Source organism: Volvox carteri (genome assembly GCF_000143455.1).
Source record: "Volvox carteri f. nagariensis unplaced genomic scaffold VOLCAscaffold_5, whole genome shotgun sequence".
Taxonomy (NCBI): Eukaryota; Viridiplantae; Chlorophyta; class Chlorophyceae; order Chlamydomonadales; family Volvocaceae; genus Volvox; species Volvox carteri.
Window position 1 is genome coordinate 1,243,617 of NW_003307548.1, and position 20,426 is coordinate 1,264,042.

The 20,426-nt window shown below is 52.6% G+C and overlaps 2 protein-coding genes across 2 annotated transcripts; both read left to right on the top strand.

The window, feature by feature from the left end:
- Nucleotides 1-221: 221 nt before the first annotated feature.
- On the top strand, nt 222-4,443 carry VOLCADRAFT_103327 (uncharacterized protein; the record flags this gene model as incomplete). The annotated part of the gene is made up of 7 exons (XM_002947061.1): nt 222-503; nt 605-736; nt 910-1,281; nt 1,907-2,489; nt 2,839-3,023; nt 3,171-3,449; nt 4,114-4,443. 7 exons carry the CDS (start codon nt 222-224, stop codon nt 4,441-4,443), a joined length of 2,163 nt encoding a protein of 720 aa, XP_002947107.1.
- A 1,884-nt stretch (nt 4,444-6,327) lies between these two features.
- Nucleotides 6,328-8,238, top strand: ant1 (ADP/ATP carrier protein, probably mitochondrial). Its single transcript, XM_002947062.1, has 5 exons — nt 6,328-6,476; nt 6,565-6,792; nt 6,914-6,995; nt 7,077-7,418; nt 7,543-8,238. Exons 1-5 carry the CDS (start codon nt 6,453-6,455, stop codon nt 7,785-7,787), a joined length of 921 nt encoding a protein of 306 aa, XP_002947108.1. The 5' UTR covers nt 6,328-6,452; the 3' UTR covers nt 7,788-8,238.
- The last annotated feature ends 12,188 nt before the right edge of the window (nt 8,239-20,426 follow it).

A 20,426-nucleotide genomic window follows, 5' to 3' on the forward strand; every position in this document is an offset into this window, starting at 1 on the left:
ATTTTGCTTGTGAGTTCGTACTGTACATACGGGTACGACACACAGGACAACTTCTTTTCCATCCGGCGTCATCGTCTTTCTTGCAGCATAACAGCAATTGTTATTTTCTTGTTAAAGGCGTCAATAAACTTCCGCAGAACCTGGTTGCGACCTACCTCGGAACTTCGGCATGGTGCAGTTTTCGGCCACGGCATAGGTTGTCGCCGTAGACGTTTGCAGTAATGGTCAGCGCTTTAGTGGTCCGGGGGCTAGAGGATGCTGGGTTAAAGCGTTTCATACCAGCTTTTGCGGGCATTTCGGACCAAGCCTTCTTTGGACTCATGATGAGCGATTATCCAAGCCATGGCATTGTTGAACTTGAAGACAAACAGAAACTGTTTCGCCTGATCAAGTCAATATCAGCGGCCTCAAAGGCATCGGGCGAAACGCCTTCCCACCCCGCAGTGGAGAAACCAAACGCTCTGATCGATCTCGATGAGAATGACGGTGACCTTCTTGCAGATGTGAGGCATCCTGCGTCGGGTTCTGTTCTATTGCGATTTGTCCCTTGAGTTCTCAACTGTTCCCGCCTAACGCAACATGTCTTCGTCCCCCCCAAACGTAGGCCGGTGTTGCTTTCCAGCTGTCGCCGTTGTCAAATCAGAAGGCAGCAGCTCCGTCTGCAGGTCCAACAAGCAACCAGGACGATCCGCCGAAGATTCGCGTTGTCGTTCGGAAGCGGCCAATCAGCAAAAAGGTACTGTTTTCTGGGGGTATTGCAACAGGGCTCCGAGGGAACCCTCCGACTGCTTGCAACTCGCGTGTTATGGCACTGTTGTCTTATGTCGCCTAGTTCAGCTTCTTCTGTCAGGTTCCCCTTGCCGCCCTCCATGTCATTCCCGCCTGCTCGTCTCAATGCAACCTCTGTAGGAGCGGGAGCGCGGTGACGAGGACGTGGTTGATGTGCTGGCCAAGTCAAGCACGGTTGTCGTGAATGAGGAGAAGGTGAAGGTGGATCTCACCAAGTACGTCGAAAAGCATGCCTTCAAGTTCGACGAGGCTTTGGATGAGCACGTTAGCAACGAGGCCGTGTACCAGCTCACTGTGGGGCCCCTTGTGCGCACATTATTCCGCAGCGGTCGTGCCTCTTGCTTTGCGTACGGCCAAACCGGTAGCGGTAAGACGTATACAATGTCGCCGCTGCCGATTCGGGCCTCAGCCGACATCTTCTCATACATGGCGCAGCAACAGTATCGCGATATCAGCCTATGCGTCTCGTGTTTCGAGATCTATGGCAACAAGGTACAGGGCGAAGAGCTTGCGGAGAGGCTCGCTTTAGAGCCGTGAAATGCAGGACTTTCTAACTGGGAGGTGTAGCTCATAAGAAACGCACAATCATGGGCGAATCCGGCAGAGGTTTGTGGAGCCACTGCCTCACACTCCCGATACTGCATTGAGGGTCAACCCAGTCTACCGACTATACCCTGGTACTCCTGAAGCGGTACAGGACCAGGATTCCCATCGTCCTAGGGTGCAGACCTGCAGCCAACACTGCTCAATTTTTAGCCAGGCAAAGCTCATCATACGTACCGTTGTATAATTAGGCCCGGACATCCTTGATTCCTTGTGTGTGAAGAGTTCGTGCTTGTTGCGCAACTCCTTAGATATACTAGGCATGTCGCCGATGGACGTCTCAGTGAAGTCGACCCATGCTGCAGAAAGGTTTGCGTCTATCACCCCGTGGGGGCGCCTTTGGGGGGCCTTCTCGCTTGCGTGGTAACAGGGGAAACTGCAGGGAGCTAGTATACACTTTTTCAGGTTGTCTTGGTTTTACGTTAAGTAACGGACTTCAATCCTTAAATGGACAACTGTTTTACTCTTTGCCCACATATGTATGTGTTGGCCCTGCCCTATGTGCCGTTCGAAGGTTTTTGACTTGCTTAATCAACGCAAGAAGCTTAACATTCTGGAGGACGGAAAGCGCAAGGTCGTCGTCGTGGGCCTCAAGGAGTTCACCGTCGACGATGTTGAGGGCGTGAAGGCGCTTATCGAGGAGAGCTCCAAGCAACGCTCCACCGGCTCCACCGCAGCCAACTCAGATTCGTCAAGATCGCATTCCATCATGCAGTTCGCGCTCAAGAGGGCAGCACCCATCGCACCAGGCGGCTTTCGCCGCGGTGAGGAGCCCCCGGAACCCAAGGTTGTGGGAAAGATCAGTTTCATCGATTTAGCAGGCAGTGAGCGCGGCGCGGACACTTTCGACAACAATCGCCAAACGCGGCTTGAGGGCGCGGAGATCAATAAGTCGCTGCTGGCCTTAAAAGAGTGCATCCGTGCCTTGGACAGCGACGCGCGCCACGTCCCGTTTCGTGGCTCTAAACTTACGGCCGTTTTGCGGGACTCGTTCGTGGGCGACCAAGCACGGACCGTAATGATAGCCAACATCTCTCCATGCTCAACGTCGGTAGAGCACACGCTGAATACGCTCCGATATGCCGATCGTGTCAAAGGTGAGCTGCGGAAACGACGCCCCTGCGGTGTTGCCGCTAGGCCAGGTATTTAATCGCATTTCCGCTCAACCACATTCCTTGGTGTTGTCAAAAAAAGGGGTGCAAAAGGCACATGAAGCGCTCTGTTGGATTGCTTAGTCCCAGGGACAGACGAACCAAAAGGAGTTCTTATTTTCAAATTGCCAATGAAGGTGCCTGGGAAAAAACGCATGTCTTGCATCTTGCGTTTTTTATTTTGCACCCCCAGCGTGGCCATGTTTCATATTTTGGCCAGTAAGATTGGATCTTCAGCGGGTTCGTGCTTCTGTCCCATATTTACAAATTGATCCTGGGAACTAATTGGTTGTAGAGCTTCGCAAAGACAAGGCCGAGCGCACCCCTGGAGGCGTGACACCCGGCGACGAAGCCTACTATGCCGCCGTGGCGCGGGCAGCCGTGCCGGAACCCGAGCCAACAGAACGAGACAAGGATCGCTTCGATCACCGGGACCGCGACCGCGGCCTAGAACGATTTGCTAGTCCGCCGCGACAGCAGGTATGTGTTTTCCACGTCATATTTCCCAGTGCCTGCGTACAAGAGCACGGCTGTGATAGAAATCCGAGATTTGCTTGGTGACGTTTGTGCTCAACTGTCAGATCGTTTAATTGTGTCTTATGCGGAACCAATGCTGCGGTTTTGCAGGGGGGTCGTATGATTGGTGTGGGGGCCCCTCCCGGCGATGCGGACGGCTCTGCTGCGGCGCTTGCGGAGCGCCATGATGAGCTTATGGATAGCATTTTGCTAGAGGAGGAAAACCTGGTGGCCTTCCACCGTGCCAAGCTAGAGGAGGACATGGAGACGATGCGGCAGGAGATGGCTCTGCTGCAGGAGGTCGATAAGCCGGGCAGCGAGATTGATCATTACGTGGAGCAAATGACGGCGCTATTGAACATAAAGCGCCAGGGCATCCAAGAGCTTCAGGTGAATGCGAAATGTGTGTTCCAATCTTAACAGACGTATTTGATGTCGGCGTGTCTGGGACAAAGAAACGTGATGAATGCTATTTTGCAGCTAACATGGGGATTATTTCCATACTATAGCTGCAGTTGGCATACAAAGCTGGGCAACTTGTCCTCAAGGTCATGCATCACCGATATTATTTTCTAATGAAGGTAGTGGCCATTCGCAGGCCAAACTGGACGCTTTTAAGGCGAAACTTCGAGAAGAGGAGGCGCTGAGCAGGACGGTGCACAAGATTCGTGCATAAGCAGTGCAGGATGTCGAAGCATAGGACGCATTATGCGGCGATTAATAGGTGGTTGAGCCGTCAGTACTTGCGATGGAGCGCGCCTACAGTCGCTGGCGTCAGCAGGACAGCATGTTGAAATCTCGTGAGCGGATCAGGGAAAGTCTCATGCGGATAGCGCTTCCACTGCAGGTGCCAATAGTTTGGAGCGCTGAATTGGGTAGGCCAGCGTGGCATAGCGTTCCAAGGTCGGCCATAGGAGGAGGTCTGAGTTGATTAGCACTGGGTGTGCTACCATTTACTTTCTAGACAGATAATAATAGTTCTGCAGATGCATGCGCTTGGTAGGTCCTATGCATCGAGAATGTGAGTGAGGTGGTGATGCCAACGTTTTTGTAGGGTGATGAAGACGTGATGCTCGTTATAAGCCCACCCGGAAAGACGATTATCCGTCCTGCAGGTTACGGCCGATCAACTGGCTTACTGTTAATTCTACTGTACAACTGGCTTATGGTTAATTCGGTGTCTTTGCATTATGAGCACTCTGTGCTTGAAATGGCCGCCGAAGTGCCGCATAGGCTGTCTTGCTCCATGGAATTAAGCAAGGACTCTGAGGAGGCCCACGGTATGTGCGTGATTGCCATAAACCCGATCACCTCTCGGCGGCATGCATTACGAGCTGCGGCAACGTCGCCACCACTGTTCCCACGACCCCTTGCTCGCGGTTAGAAATTGGGAAAAAGGAAAAACCATGAATCGTTTCTAGGAACCACCGGCACATACGAATGTCAAAATGCACAGTGTGGAATCTGCGGCTGGTTGCGGGGGCCAATTAAACCTCGTACGGGCCTTCTGGTAAATTCAAAACGCTGTTTCAGCATGCAACAGAAAAGCGCTGTTCTGAGGACAGGCGTTGGTGTACTGTGCTGTATTGTCACCAGAGAGGGTCCGCATGCAAGTGGCCATGTGGATTTTGCATAAAATTGCACGTTTGAAACGATGGAAGGGTGCACGGTGAGGAAAAGATGCAGGTAATAATGAAGAACCAGCGGGGAGCATACGGGTGATCGCCATTGCAAGTATCTCAGCGTTATTGGACGAAGATGAATATAGGAGGTCATGCTGTCTGTTTGGCGTAGATTCTCCTGTGCGGATTTTATAAGGGGAGTGAAGGATGCTTGTGATGGAAGGGCATGTTAAGCACCCTGAAGATAATGGGAAGGCCTGATGCCAAGAAGCGAGGTGTTGCATGACAATATGGGTTGAAGGAGTATAGAGGTGGCAAGTGGTATGGAGCGCGTGGTAGTGGCGACTAAGCCCTAGAAACCCAGCCATAGCGAGCAAGGCCGTCGGCCTGGCGCCGTACAGAAGTGATCAAAGCATGACACGGTAACGTCTCTCGTAGTCGTGGTGCGGCAAAGCGATGGGGTATGCAGCATGGCACACTTGCTACTTTTTTATAGTACATCCTGTCGTATTTGCCTGAGAGGTAAGTACGGCAACCCTTACGGCTTGCCTATCCGCTTGCAAGTAGCCATCGATTTACTCAACTTACAAACTGACATTACGACAGGGGACACCTGCCATTTTCCCATGGGCCTGACGGGTATGATTGCTGCAGGGCTCGAGCATTTAAGCAGAAAAAAACCTTAGGTGTCAGTTTCGCGGGAGTTCGGGGGTTTCTCGCGTGCGCATATATAGATAAAGTAGGAGCTCGCGCAAGTCAGAAGCAAATTGCTGGTTGACGTCGTGCGACAGGTACGACATCGGTAGACCCAGCCTCCACCACTTTTCATTCACAGATTGCCACTATTCACTGTGCAAGGTTGCTTGCGTGTTTTGGAATTTGTGGGAGCCGCCGCCGACTAAAAGTACCAGCAAGGAGCGCGGAGCTATGTGTACAGTGCGGCCGTGGCTTGAAATCGATGCTTCGCTGCCAAGGACAACATGTATATACTTTCAGCGCCTGAGATGCTCCTGCAAAGTAATCCCCCACTGTGGGTTGCCTGGCCTTGGGCTGCGTAAAATTTACGCTCTTTCACATTTCCCATTCAATTATGATGGCCGCATATTGTAAACCTGCCTAGGAATCCTGACTCCAACCAATACCGCAGCAAGGTAGGCTTAAAAGCCCTGCACAGCAGCGTGCCATTTTATTCGAAGCAAGGATCAGTCGCATCCACCCAGGCCGTTAACAGACAGTCCATCCGCATGTTGTGGCTTACATCATCAAGAAAAACATAAAACCACGGCGGGGAGCGAAACTGTGTAGAATGAATCTAAAAGTGGACACTCCCAACATATTTCAAACCAACCTACTTGTTAAGGACTAAGACAGTGATCGTTAACAGAGGTAGCCTTTTCATCCACTGAACCATTATCACAAGACACGCCTGATGGAACGTTGATCAGACCTCCAACACGTTTTCCAGTGATTGCGCGGGAAGAGCGGGTGATCATTCGCGAAGACTGTATGAAATAGTGACGAATTGGAGCAGTTGTAAATAGACAACAGCCGGTGGCGAATCGAAATCGTACGGGTTGTGACTCCAGGAGGGCCGACCCAGCGCGCCTTGAAAAAAATGGAGGGCATTTGACGTTTGTAGATATGAGTTATCTTTACTTGAGCAAAGGCAGCGCAGCAGTCTGTGTGCCTTCATAGCGTGACACAGTCCGTCACCTCGGTTAGCCCACTTAATCACGGTACATCTTTCCGGAAGGTGTCTGAACGACGGAAGATGGGTGACAAGAACTTTCTTGTTGTGAGATCCTAGTACTTCTAACCTTTGCAGTATTCTTCACACTATCGTGGTGGTGAAACCTGAGTGATGTTCTTCTGCTGCATCGCAGGACTTCCTGGCAGGTGGTGTTTCTGCCGCAGTCTCGAAGACTGCCGCAGCGCCCATTGAGCGCGTAAAGCTGCTAATCCAGAACCAGGATGAGATGATTAAGCAGGGCCGCCTGGCAGCCCCATACAAGGGCATCGGCGACTGCTTCGTGCGGACTGTTCGCGAGGAGGGCATGGGCTCGCTGTGGCGCGGCAACACGGCGAATGTGATTCGCTACTTCCCGACACAGGCAAGTAGGCTGTCCCATCTCTTCCGTGATGTCGTCACGTTTCCCTGCCTTCGCTGAAGCCATGTATAGTAACGATGCTTGTAGGAATTAAATGATCTCTTGTACTATGCTGAATCTTCAGGCACTGAACTTCGCCTTCAAGGACAAGTTCAAGCGCATGTTCGGCTACAACAAGGACAAAGAGTACTGGAAGTGGTTCATGGGTGAGTTCGAACAACGTGGTTGTTTACCGTTGCTTCGGTATGACAGGCTCGCAACGAATCGCTCTTGTTCGGTTCGCGCAGGCAACATGGCATCAGGTGGCGCAGCTGGCGCTGTGTCGCTCGCGTTTGTGTACTCCTTGGATTACGCCCGTACTCGCCTGGCGAATGACGCAAAGTCTGCAAAGAAGGGTGGTGGCGACCGTCAGTTTAATGGTCTTTTGGACGTGTACCGAAAGACTATCGCATCAGACGGAGTCGCTGGTCTGTACCGCGGTTTTAATATCTCTTGCGTCGGCATTGTAGTGTACCGCGGCTTATACTTCGGGATGTATGACTCCCTCAAGCCGGTGGTCCTGGTTGGGGCAATGGCCAACAACTTCCTGGCATCGTTCCTGCTGGGTTGGGGCATCACCATCGGCGCCGGTAAGGTCGTTCCAAACGCTCATATGACTAGGATGTGTGTTATTATATAAGGATTGTAACCAACCTAAGTCCCACCGAACGTGCTGCTAATCTGTGATGTCATTTTGTTCTACCCTGGCACCAGGTCTGGCGTCATATCCAATTGACACGATTCGTCGTCGTATGATGATGACATCGGGCGCGGCTGTCAAGTACAAGAGCTCTTTCCATTGCTTCCAGGAGATTGTTAAGAACGAGGGTGTCAAGTCTCTGTTCAAGGGTGCCGGTGCAAACATCCTGCGCGCAGTTGCTGGCGCTGGTGTTTTGGCGGGTTACGACCAGCTGCAGGTCATTCTTCTCGGCAAGAAGTACGGCAGCGGCGAGGCTTAAGCGGCCGTCAAGGATCCAGTGGCGGGGGTTTGCCCCTCCAGCTTGGCAACATGGCAATGCATTATTCTTTTAGTAGAGCAGGGTTCTGCATATTGTACGGTGTGCGATGAACTGGGTAATATGTCGGATGTCAGCGAGGATCACGGCTGTGTGCACCAGGCCGTTACGGACGCATGTAATCTTGCGATCGTGTCGCATGCGAATTGCTTGCATTCAACGCACTGCGCTGAATGAGAAATGTGGGCTGCAATATCTTGATACTGCTTTCGAAGCAATGGCATGGACCAAATGATTAAATTGGGTAGCGCAGCAAGTAACCGTTACCGATTATCCACCAAATTCCTTATTTAAGTCTTTCGATCGCCTGTATCTATACAACTAAAGAACTTCGTCGTCGATACCAACTGGAAGGAATAGGACTCCGATTTTGGTTGAAATGTCAAAAGAGTTACACCGAGGGCCGAGCGACATTTAAGCCTGCTAGTACTCCACAGCATGCAATAACGATGATATAACAATCTAAACATCAGTATTGACTTAAATAGTTATCCAAGGCCTAATCTGTACGCGTGCCTACGAGTCAACTACTCAACAACTAACTAGAAAACCTAACAAAACGTAACACATGTCGAAGTGGTGAGGACTCCCTTCACGTAAATCAAAATTCGATCCGTTTAATGAGAAGGGGTAACAACAGAGTAAAATTAGCAGAGCGTCGGGCGTTGAGTACGAAGGTACAATAATCGGAAAGATATTCAAGGGATGAGCAGACGTGCCTAGTTACCGAATGCGACTCTGCTTCTGTACGCTATGGTTAGCCGCCGTGAAAACTTGTCAGTACTATATTCAGTACGAATAAACCAACGACATTCAACCGAATGCGCTCTCGGCAAGTGCATAGAACATCTTTCTTTTCTTGCATTTCACTCAGGGAATCTACAGATAAAATACGAGGAATTGTTAAAGGGATGGATGAGTATGCAATGGCCGTCTGGGTTTCTCGGCACTAGGGGCGCTGTAAGAGGAATACGTTCGCACGAGTGCTATCTTTAATTTTCATCAAGCCTCTCCTCCTGTGGCTCATTGTTTTGGTACTATTATGGGTGCCTGCCTGGGAGATAATCACCATACAGCACCGCCCACACTGTACTACGCCATACCAACTGCAAGTCGGTTGATTCTGCCTCCTAGTCCTCCAGTCACCTGAACATCCGCAGAGATAGAGGGTTCAGCATCGCCACCAATCCAGCGTGGATATCTCGGTCAATTAACTGTGACCTCAGCTCCACATCTCGGCAGCTAGCCATAATCTCACGCTCCCGGCAATGTCGGGGGCCTACCCAGAAATTTAACCCAGGACCCTAAACCGCATATTGCAGTAGTGTCTCCAGACCAGTAGGAGTCGGATATAGCGGCAGGGCTAGGCAGGGAAACACAGTTACTTGCAAATCCTTCGGCAGTCTCCAACAACTCCTTACCGCTTCCAAATCACAATCTTTGGCAGTCACATACACACTGATTGGCCAGTCCCGGCTTAGACCATATGCAAACCTTCTGAGCGTGGTTATGTAACCATACCGCATGGGCCCTCCACTTTCCTCGCGAGGGCCTCCAATAGCTGTTTACGCCGGCCAACCTAGCCCGTACTATGCAGACGTTATAGACGCTTGCGGGTGTGCATGACTTCGTAAGGCTAGAACAGGAGGAGGGTATGAACAGCGGGAAGATGAGGCTGGGGTCCTGGCGCAAGCTACCATCGCAACGGCATTTAATCATCGCGACAAGGGGGTCCTTTCATATCTAAGTGTCAGTCCCTCAGTATCTAAGTGAAGTTGCTGAACACCCACTGCAGCGTCCACAGCCCGGATCGCCTTTGGATTGCGTTCTGGCGATGGCCTTCAGGGCCTGTTTTTTCGGCGTTGTGTCGAGGAGTATGAGGCCCGCCGTATCAGGCAGGCAGTGCTTCTCCTCAAGGCAGCGGTCGGCTATGCGTGGTTCGATGCAGTGCTGAAATGGCCGCTATGTTTTCTGCGCGAACGTGTGTCCTTTGTACGGGGGACACGTAATAGGGGCGCAAGTGTGCAGGACTCAGGTCTGTCCTGGGGGCCGTGTGTAGGAAACCCGCACGGCAGCGTTGTGGTTTACGTAGGCCCTGACGTTAAACGGTTTGCGTCTGTTGTTGGGCGGATGGGGAACATTCCCGGTGCGACGTCCTGGTGTATGCCTCGTATGGATGACGAAACTGTTGTTGTAAGCGTTTTTTGCGAGAAGCCCCGCGCGCATCTCAGTACATAAGAAGCGTAACAAGATAAATGTAGAGCACCCAAAATTGCATATCGGGATATGCCATACATTCATCCAGGTGAAATTTCGGACCCCGCGAACCCTCATCTGGCAGCCACCGTGTCCGTGCACGGACGTGCACTAAAGCAGCGCAGGGTCACGGACTACACGGACCTGTAGTCCGTGACCACTAGAGACTGCGTGGTGCGGCGGACTAGAGGCGGATTGCTGCATTAGAGACGGATTGCTGCACTAGAGACGGATTGCTGTGGCCGATTCCCACCTGTAGGCTATCTTATTGGCGCATGCAGACGGGCGAGGGATGTCAAACATCGATGCAGTCGCATGCGTACCTTCGCGTGCGTACATAAACTGTTCACAGCTCGGCTACTGCGACACAAAGCGCGCGCTGACATGCACGGTGATGTGAAGTGCGTGTACATGGGGAGTCGTGTGGGGAGGGGGTTTGGTTATACGCTTGTTCGTGCTCACGATGGGCCGGGGTGTAATGCTGTTCGTCTGTCTATCTTTGAAAAGCTGTACGGCAATGGTGATGAACGGTGCTGCGATTGCAATACCGCGGCGCAGGGCGGCGCCGGCAAGCTATCGACCTCGGTTGCTGGATGTGAGCGGAAGTGATGATTGTGGATGTATGAGTATGGGTGACCTGCGGTCAACGCCAGGTGGCCCAAGGTACGGCCGGTGTACCTGTCGGTGGGCGAACATAAATATTAACATTTTTAAACCTGAAAAGCGCTCCCGTTGCCATTAGTTGATCCTCATGTCCATGCTTCCAGCAGGCTTTCATAAAATGTATCTGGATGCCAGTCAACTTACAACCAAATGAATATAGGAGGACATGAAACGGTATTTAAATACATGTTTTTTTTCAGTCAGATGCGCGCGCGGGGCCCCTCTCCTGGCAGCTAGATGAGGCGTCGGGACAGCTAGATGAGGCTGACGGGGGTTGTCAGGCGGTCAAGATGAGGCTCGGGGCTCAGCTAGATGAGACAAGGGGAGGTCCCCGCGATATCTAGATACCATGTGAACTTACTTAGATATTGTTTCTTCATACTTAAATGAGCGCGGAAGGCAGATGCCGGCCAGGACCCCACCCCCAGATGACAGATGACGAACCCTGGGTGATACCCTCCGGAACAGGGGGGCAAATGTCTTTCCTTCACGTCCTCTTGTTGACTTCTATGCCCCACACTCTTCCACTTAAAATGCGCTTAAACCTTGTTTCATTTGCCATGCTTCTATCGACTTTATTGTGACTTAACGTCACCCTGGCCTGCGCTTTGGTGCAATGTTGGCCACAAAACGTGGCATCATTGGCGCATGTCGCTGACAATTCATTGGAACCTCGCGGCCAGAGTGAGTAAGTACATTACTATGTAGTGCGTGTGCATCTGGTCTGTGTGCCCGTCTGCATTCCTGCAGGCCACTGAGGCTCCCGCAGTTTCCAGCATTTGTGATGCAAGTTTATGCAGAAACCATGAGGATAAGAGCGAGCCTGCACCCGCAGCTAGGTCGACTGCTCACCGCTCATCCTTCGTGAATCGAATCCAATGTTTGCAGACGAGGCATTTAGCGGCGGGGTTGTACGGCAGTGGCGTACGGGTTCCTCTGGGTTATAGTAGACTGTAGTCTGACCATTCCCCAGGCGCCTCTATTCCCGTTTCGGCTCTCTGCCATGGTATTTCTAGCTAGGTGGCGTTTCTTAGCAGCCAAGGGGGATTTGGGGCCCGTATCAGTGCATGACCGGCTCGCCTTTCATTTTTTGCCCTCCACCCTTTGCTGTCATTGTGGTGAGCTAGTAGATTGAGTGCTTTACCATGCTTCTGTATACACATACAAACTTAAGTACACAGATGTTTTCGTTGGACCCCGCAGCGTCAGCGCTACGCGGAAGCCACGCATCAAAGATTAAAGCCATGCTCCCAAAGAAGCGAAACAGCAGGCAGCTCTACTAAAAGCCATGAGGTCACACTTACCAAGGTTAGACAAAGCAAACTGAAGTCCCAAACAAAGCCGAGTAAGGCCTGTACGCGCCCGGGGATGTGGCTAACTCACTAATGCCGTTGCTGACATGGCAACTGCTTTACCGTTGGTGCAAGGGGCGTCAAAAGTCAAGTAGTTCATTCCGCACTCCCGTTTGGTCTACGTCACTCGCAAGAATCTCGATAACACTGCTATACGGGCACCCTGCTTATTCACGCCCTGCTTAGACTGAAAAATCTGCTGAATCTCACCACTAAACGCCATAGCCGTTACCGCCTTCTCGTACACCTAGGGGTATTATCCAAGAGAGGGCATGGGAACCCCCTCTCCCTTAACCCCTTCACGCCGTACCCAAGCGGCCTTCGGGGCACCTTACCAAAGATTTTTCAGAGGAACATTATTACCGCCGTGAAGGGCAGAAAAAGAAAGACGGGTCCCGATGCCCCCCTGCAATCGATCACCTGTAGAACTCTCCGCTACTCCCGCTCAACCGCAAATCATGCTCCACCTCGCGACTTCACGCTTAATCCTCCACTGTTCCTCCGTCCTGTCCCTTTTGCGTCCACGGGTTACATCTCTGCTTGCCGTAGTCCCTGCGAGGATATCGGAACAGTTGAAACAGCTGGCTCATCTTCTCTAAGCCAACCACCGGTTTAGTGGTCGTCTAGAGGGAACCCAGGTCCGGGCAAGCCGGGTGCGGATCATGTCAATCCCACAGCTGGATGGTGCGGATCATGTCAACCCCACAGGGATGTGGGCACCACAAAAGGACGTTTAACGATTTGGGAGGGCGGCCGAATTCAGCAAAATGTTTTCATTACCGATATGCAACGCTGCGACTTAACGGTAGGGGCAAAGGCATACGCATGGAGAGAGATGATGAGTTCGTACAAAGAACCCCCTGTACGACACACACCAAACAAGAGGAAAGTCCCTGAATGGACTATGCATATCAGTTTCAGGCCACCTTGACATTAACCAGGGCCGTGGGACGCGGCTAGTTGCGAACCGGGCTTCACCTCCGGCCGGCCGGGCCGGCCTGGTGGCTGCAATAGAGCGAGGTTTAGATACTTGCTTATACCCAGACAAAGGGATTTCCCCTTACGCTTACGGGTGGCATCGTTGGTGCGGAACAGCAAATAAGTTGGCATGCGAGGACAACGCCATGTCCGTTAACGACATTCGTATACACGCATCGATAACATGGCATTATAACTACCTGGTTAATTATAAAATAGTATTGCCTCTCCGAAATATATTTAATTTAGCGAGCCTTTGCAAATTTGGGACCATCGCTATAACTGCATGGACAGTGCTATTTGCAAGAAGCAACTTTGGACACGGACTAGCGCCTTACCGTAACGATGTCCACGAAACCGGAGGTAATTAATATATCCAGCTTGTGATGCTTCTGCCACCTTGCTTGCATGCCAGATCACCAGTGCCTTAAAGTTAACGGGGACACCTGTTCTTAGCACTGACTTCCATGGTGGCATTCTCCTGCAGGCGGATGCTGTTGGGGATGATGGCTCGTACACCGTCTTCGTAGTCGTAGGGGTCGTGTTCGGCATTCTTGTTAGTGTCCTTCTGTATTCATATCTCGCGTTCCAGCGTATGGCTGCCCTTGCACCTCCTCGCCCAAAGAAAAGGCTTGGCGCAAAGCAACTCAAGCGGGAGAAACTGAAGATGGGCATCCGCCCGCCTGGTGACGATTGATCGTTCCTCGAAGCTGTGCGGAGTAACGCGGTTTCCTAATATAATGATGATCCTTGTCTCCATTATTTGTGCTAGACGTATGCGTTGGTAACTTTTCTTTTTTCTCTGTCGCTGAGAGTTAACTACGCGGGATGAGGTAGTCCACGAGGGTGTTCAGCCTGGTGTGTCGAGCCCAAGCTTAACATTCTTCTGCGATTGTTTCTGCGTGTATTTCACGGTCGGCTGGATAGGGCGTTGTAAGGCAAGATAGTAATACCGTGGCATGCCTAAGCGCAGACTCGGGTTGCCAGGAACCGTGCTGGTGTTTACGCATGCTATGTCGTAAATGCGAGAACTGTCGGCCGAGGATCCTTGAATACCCACCCCAATAACGAAACGTTTAATTGCGCTACTCGGACTATTGCTGCTAAGCCACTTGCGATTGCCAGCTCGTACGAACACAGGCCCTTGACTGAGTGAGGACCTAGACAGCTGTAACAAATACAAACGCCGTACACGTGCGTTACAACACCGCGCCAAAGTTCGTACACCCTTCTCGTCAAGGCTTGATCAATCATCTGCACAACGCTGAATTCCATACACCAAGCGGTCGCATCACTTGGACGCGACATTTGTTACGTATGCCGGGCGACCGCTCGCCCCCTTCCCAACACATTTCCCGCCGCACTATTCAAGATGCATTTGCCAGGTACCATACCCTGAACAGCTAACGCCCTCAGGCGTGATACGACTGAAGATATCATCTGAAATGTCAATTAACCAACTCAACGTTTGTAAGACTACCCCAACTCCAGTTCTGCTCGGAGCTGCCGCCCATGCCAGTTTAGCGTCAAGTCGGCGCCGTTTGACCGTACATTATATTATACTGTCAGGAGTAATTACGCTGCATCTCTGCCATGAACCGCTCATACTCGCTCAGTTGCTGCTGTTGTTGCACATCGGTCGCGACACTCGGTGGTAACGGAGGCTGAGCATCTGCGCCTACCGAAGTTGAGTCTGGCGGGGGAGGTGGGGGCTGTGAAGGCGGTAAAGGTGGTGGATAAGATGGCGGCGGGGGGGGAGGTGGCGCGATGTATCCCGTAGCATTGTAATCTGGGGGATAACCGCCCGATGCTGAGTACCCATATTGTTGCTGGGGCGGCGCACCGTAAGGCGAGTGCTGCATTGATCCGTACGTGATCTCCGGTGGCAGCGGCGCCCCATACGGGTTGTATGGAGCGCCTGTGGGCACGGGTGCTGGCCCAGGCAGCGGCGCGCCGTAATGTGGTGGTGGACCCGGTGGAACCCCCGGTCCGTACGGCGGCGGTGGGGGAGCCCCAGGAGGTGGATAAGGACCACCGTAAGGAGGATGCGCGTAGTGCCCCCCTGGGTGCGAGTACGGGTGCCCAGGCGGGTGCGCCGGAGGGTAGGGTGGCGGCGGTCCTGTGGGTGGATACGGGCCGGCTGGCGGGTAGTGGCCTCCATGGGTTGGTGGCAATGGGCCCCCGAGCGGAGCCGCCGGCCCGGGAGGATAGTGCGATCCCGGGGGCGGAGGCGGTCCTCCTGGCGTCATAGGGCCCATCATTCGTCCGGGACCATCCAGCTTCCCTCCCTGCACAGTACAAGCGCGCAAGCGGGGAAAGGGACGGGAAGCTTACTGGCAAGGAGAGTATCCGCAAAGCAGGCATCTCAACCTTGGCGGACATGCGAAAATGCAACAGAGCTATATTTTATTTGCTTACTGGTTACTTACTGGTCATATGATTGTTCAGCTATCGTTTATGATAGGTGCACACCACCCATCATAGTCCGACAGAAGGCCCCGAACTTATTCGCTTCAAGATCCGCGACCGTATGTTGCTTGTGCACATGCAATTGGACAACGCGCCAAGCAATAGAAAGACACTCCCAAGATGTGTGATAGATTGCTAGATATGATACATGGACTGGTATCAATTTGGGTGAAATGTGTAAGCCCGCATAGCTCTTCCCATGCTTAACACGCAAATTTAATCTTCGGATACAGCCTCTAGCGCAACCTCAAGCAATACCCCTTGCCTACATACACAGGCGCCAAACTTACTCTGGGCCCACACTCGAACTGGCAATATGTCCCGTCACACTGCCGTCAGAGTGCTAACTCTTCCATGCAACGTAATTTAGGCTCGGACGTCACCATCCCGCCACTGCGGTAACATGGCCCACATCCCCCTCGGATGCATTTGCATTCAACGTGCACATATGGCCAATATCACCTTTGGTTATCGCAAAGCTCGAAACGTGCGCTTCAAACCCCAATGAAATGCCGTTGCCCTAGCTCAACCCGTAACTGTTGCTAACGTCGCATCTTCGACTGTAGCTGCGCCTCTGGCAAGCTTCGTTCTCTAAAAGCTGATGTGCCCATAATTCCAAATCATAGGGAAGATAAGCATCGCAGCTGTTATGATTTACCAACGCAATTGTGGCAGGAGGCCATAGACGGCGATAACTGCTGTCACGCTTTTAAACATATAGCAGGATGACAATGCTAATTGCACACCAAAGGCCACAGTTGCCGCGACAATCACGCAACCCACCCGATTGTGATGGTCCCGGTCCCGAATGTGATCCCGGTTATGGTCGCGGCCATTGTCTTCCTTGCCGCTGCCAGGCGGCGCCCCCGCTTGCTTCACCACAATCGTCTTGCCGTCAATCCGGTACCCGTGCATCGCACGCATCACCGCGGAGGCGGCGGCGGGGGTCGCCATTGTCAGGAATCCAAAGCCCTGGTTGGCAGGACGTAAGCAGCCGCCAGGTAGGCTCGTAAGTAAGGGCCATTAACCGAGAGCAGATTCTGGATGCCTTCAGGACCACAAATTACACCATGACCAGCGCAGCCAACCGATTTGCATGTCAGGGTGCCCTAATAAAACATGTGGACCTTCAGCTGAAAACAGAGGATAACTGGTAAGCTCCCCCGAAGGCTTTTGCGGTTTAATCTGTTCTAGCTCTGAGATTCAGCAGAAGAATAATCCCCCAGCTTCTACTGACTCCTTGTTTACTCGCTCTTAGTTCTCCAACGAGGCCAACTCATTTAAGGAAAAGTGCTGATGATTAGGCAGCCACAGCAACAGAGGTCACAAATAAGTCCCGCATCCTCTTGCCCTAACGCGCGCATACTGCAATCCCTGTCCATGCACGCTGCGGAAGATCAATCCCGCGACTCAGCCCTGCTACGGAACATGCATTACCTTGAGGCCCCCAGTTTCCCGGTCGCGGATAAGGCGCAACTCCAAAATCGGGCCAAATGGCTCGAATAACGGGCGGAGCAACTGCACACGTCCAGGGTAAAGGGCATGCGACCAAAGGGTGGAGTGTTGCAATTGCGTAGGTAAAATTCCGATAGCTTGCCAGGTTCCTCTCGGAAGTCTAGGAGACCCGGCACGTTGCTCTAAGGCGCTTCGTGCTCAAGCGGACGAGGGAGGACGATGATGGTCCACCACGTAACCGCACTAAAAACGATTTACCGTCCACGGTCCCCCCGGCCTTTACGGACACCCCCGCACTTGTAACTTGCTTGCAAGAAGTCCATCATCCAAGGCCATCACGACTTTTTCGTCAATCATCCAGCTAACAAACACGGCCAAGCCAAGCCACAAGCAAGGTCTGCGCATGTACCCCCACACCTGCTCCGACGCCGTAGGCGGCAGTTGGCCCAAGTACAGCTTACATGCGTCGTCCACTCCATCCACCCCCCCTCCGGAGGCTCCCGCAGGGCCCCGCTGCCGCGGCTCATTGCGCTCACTGCAAAGGCAGAGTACAATAGAAGGGACCGCATCCAGATTCCTATGAAGGAATATGTACTTTCCGAGTTCAGTCCGCCACAAGGCCACGTGCGCTACAATACTACGCTGCAGGAATATACCAACAGACGAATTCAGGCCCCACCATTAGCATCGGAGCGATGCCTGTTGGTACCCATGAGCAACCCAGACGGTCCTTAAGCCATTCGAGGTATGAGACGCAGCGTGCTCCTCCCCCCCCAAACCCGGCGGGCCAACCCATGCGTCATAAAACCTGAGTCCTCATTTCCACATCATCCCACCTGCGAAGTCGAACCGTAAGCGGCTTGCCCTCAATCAAGCGACCATCCATGCCATCTCTTGCGGCCTTCGCCGTGGCAGCATCGGGCATGTGCACGAAGCCGAAGCCACGGCTATTGCCAGCGCCATCCGTGGCGACTACAGCATACAGCACCTGGACGCAGGAAATGTAAAAGGTTAGGCACGCATGTCCCGGTAAGTAAGGCTTAACAGCAAGTCCGAAAATCACAACAGGGATGTTCTTTCATCGGGCCATGCGTCCCTAAAACAATGGACCAAAGTGTGTTCAGAGCACAGCATCGTAGCACCAATGAACCGTGGGCATGTGAGCTGCGTATCCAGTATGACGTCTACAGCACATGCAGTGGCCCGTTACGCGCATTGGTCAGCCCCATCCTGATCCTTACGTTGCCAAAGGGCTCGAACATGGACTTGAGCATTACATCGTTGAATACCGGTGGCAGCCCAGCAATGTATATCTGTTTCGCAAAATAGATGAAACGATAGGTTCATGTAAGTAGGAATTTGCCCCCTGGTGGGAAGCCGCAAATGTAGTCCAGCTGGGTCGGTGTAAATTCGTCCGCGGCTACTATCCTCATCCATGCTACATGTAACGCATAACACTCCTATGATGGGCGGACTGTGGTGTCCCTTGCAAAGGGTGCAATGGACATTTCAAACATGCTAGTGGATACAAGCTACGAATGGAGACTCAGATGAGGCCCACACTTGATGCCCCCAAACCTTGTGGTCGTCCGGTAAATCGTCACCGGGTCGGCGAGGCCGCCCCAAGCCTGGCCGCCCACCGCCCTCCCGAGCTTCAAGCGCCGACAAGTCACCCATCATTTCGGGCGGTGGCGCGCCTCCCAATTCCTACAGATGCACACATTGGAGGTAGCTGAAGATTGATAGTTCCGCGCAAGAGCTGCGAGTGTAAGCAAGACAGGAGTGGCACCTGAAGATGCCTTTTGGGGTTCATGCAAGCGCGGATTGGGCAGAAACACGCCTGCCTTTTGTAGCGGAGATGCAAAGAGCAGGCGGATACACAGAATCAATTGTACGATTGAGAAGGCCGCAATATCATAGGAAAGTTGCTAGCTCCAAACATGAGACTCACCCTTAAAAAGCTCTTGTACTCGTCCTCCAGCCCACGGCCACCCGACGCATCCCCCTGCATCCGAGCCACATCGCGAGCATACTGTTCCTCCGCTTTAGCACGGATATCGTCGGGCAGCCTACGGGAAGCAGCCACGCAGGGTTACGGTCAAAAGAGGGCAAAACATTATGCAGCAAGGTAAGTGGCTGCTGGGCATTTCGTCCCGTTATCTAGCCCTGGAACAAGCTTAGCAACGCAAGCCTGCATCATATCCAGGGTAATGGAAACATCCTCGTTACGCACAGGCGATCAAAGCCTGGGCCCTGCATCATTCAGTCCCTCACTCATATCAGACGCGCCCCTGCCATACATGCAGCTTTTGCCACATTATCCTTTCTCCCTAACCAGCGTGGCGGACCCCTGCAGCCAATACAGAACCTCTTATGGAACCTCTATAACACCTAGCTGCACACCGAGCAGCTAACGACCCCCACGGCTCAAGCGTGCCTAACCAGTTTTTCGTCCCCATCCGAGATCCCCTCCCTCCGTGCTTACTACCCACTTATAAATCTCCACTGCCTGCTGTTTTGGGCACTCCGTGCTGCGGTGCGTTGCCTCGCCACAGATGTAGCACGCCTGAGGATAATTGAGACATGAACGTCAGGAAAGCAACCCCATCACGGCACGCAGACGCCCGCTGCAGTAGGCCAACACTCAATACCAAAGCGATTTCCGCGTCTTCGTTGTGCCCGACAATCAAAGAGGAAGTGCCGGAACAACACAACGAACCATTTCAGCATCCTGGATACAACACCCACCACCTCGTCCTTGAGCGTGCCGTTTAGTGCGGCCAATTCCCGCAGCTGTAATCGCTTATGTTCATTGAGCGTGTCATCGTTGGGCTCTAGCAGCCGCTCAATCATCTCTACAGCCTTGTCAACCTGTGCAGGAGGGGAAATACCGATTAGTGATGTGTTACAAGCGTTGATCGCTTGTTGCGACTTGTTTCACCGACCAACCTTCACTTGCAACAAAAGGAGGACACTGCGTAGAGCGCGGAACAGGACTCATCGGTGCATATATCGTGACCGGGGGACCTAGGATAGCGGAAATTTCCGGCAAGCCCCCGCATGTAGGGTTGACTGAAAGCCCCGTGTTCCCTCGAGCCTCTTTGCAAGCGGGGACTCCGGCAACCCCGCCCCTAGCTGTATCACGTACCCGCCACCAGCAGGACCCCAGTTGGCTAACTACCCTCAGTGGCCCTTATGAAACCACCAGTTGCTGGGTGATCGTAGGGTATCCACTTTCAACAGCATTAGCCTGAAAGACACCCTCAGCGCTTGAGGTTCCCAGTCCGTCGTTTGGGTGTTTGGTAGGTATATAATACAGCCTACGGGCCCTACTGGGCTATACAATGTGCGGATGCGTTGAAAAGAATGTACAATCCCTTTAACGAGTTTCATTCACCCTGCAAAAAGC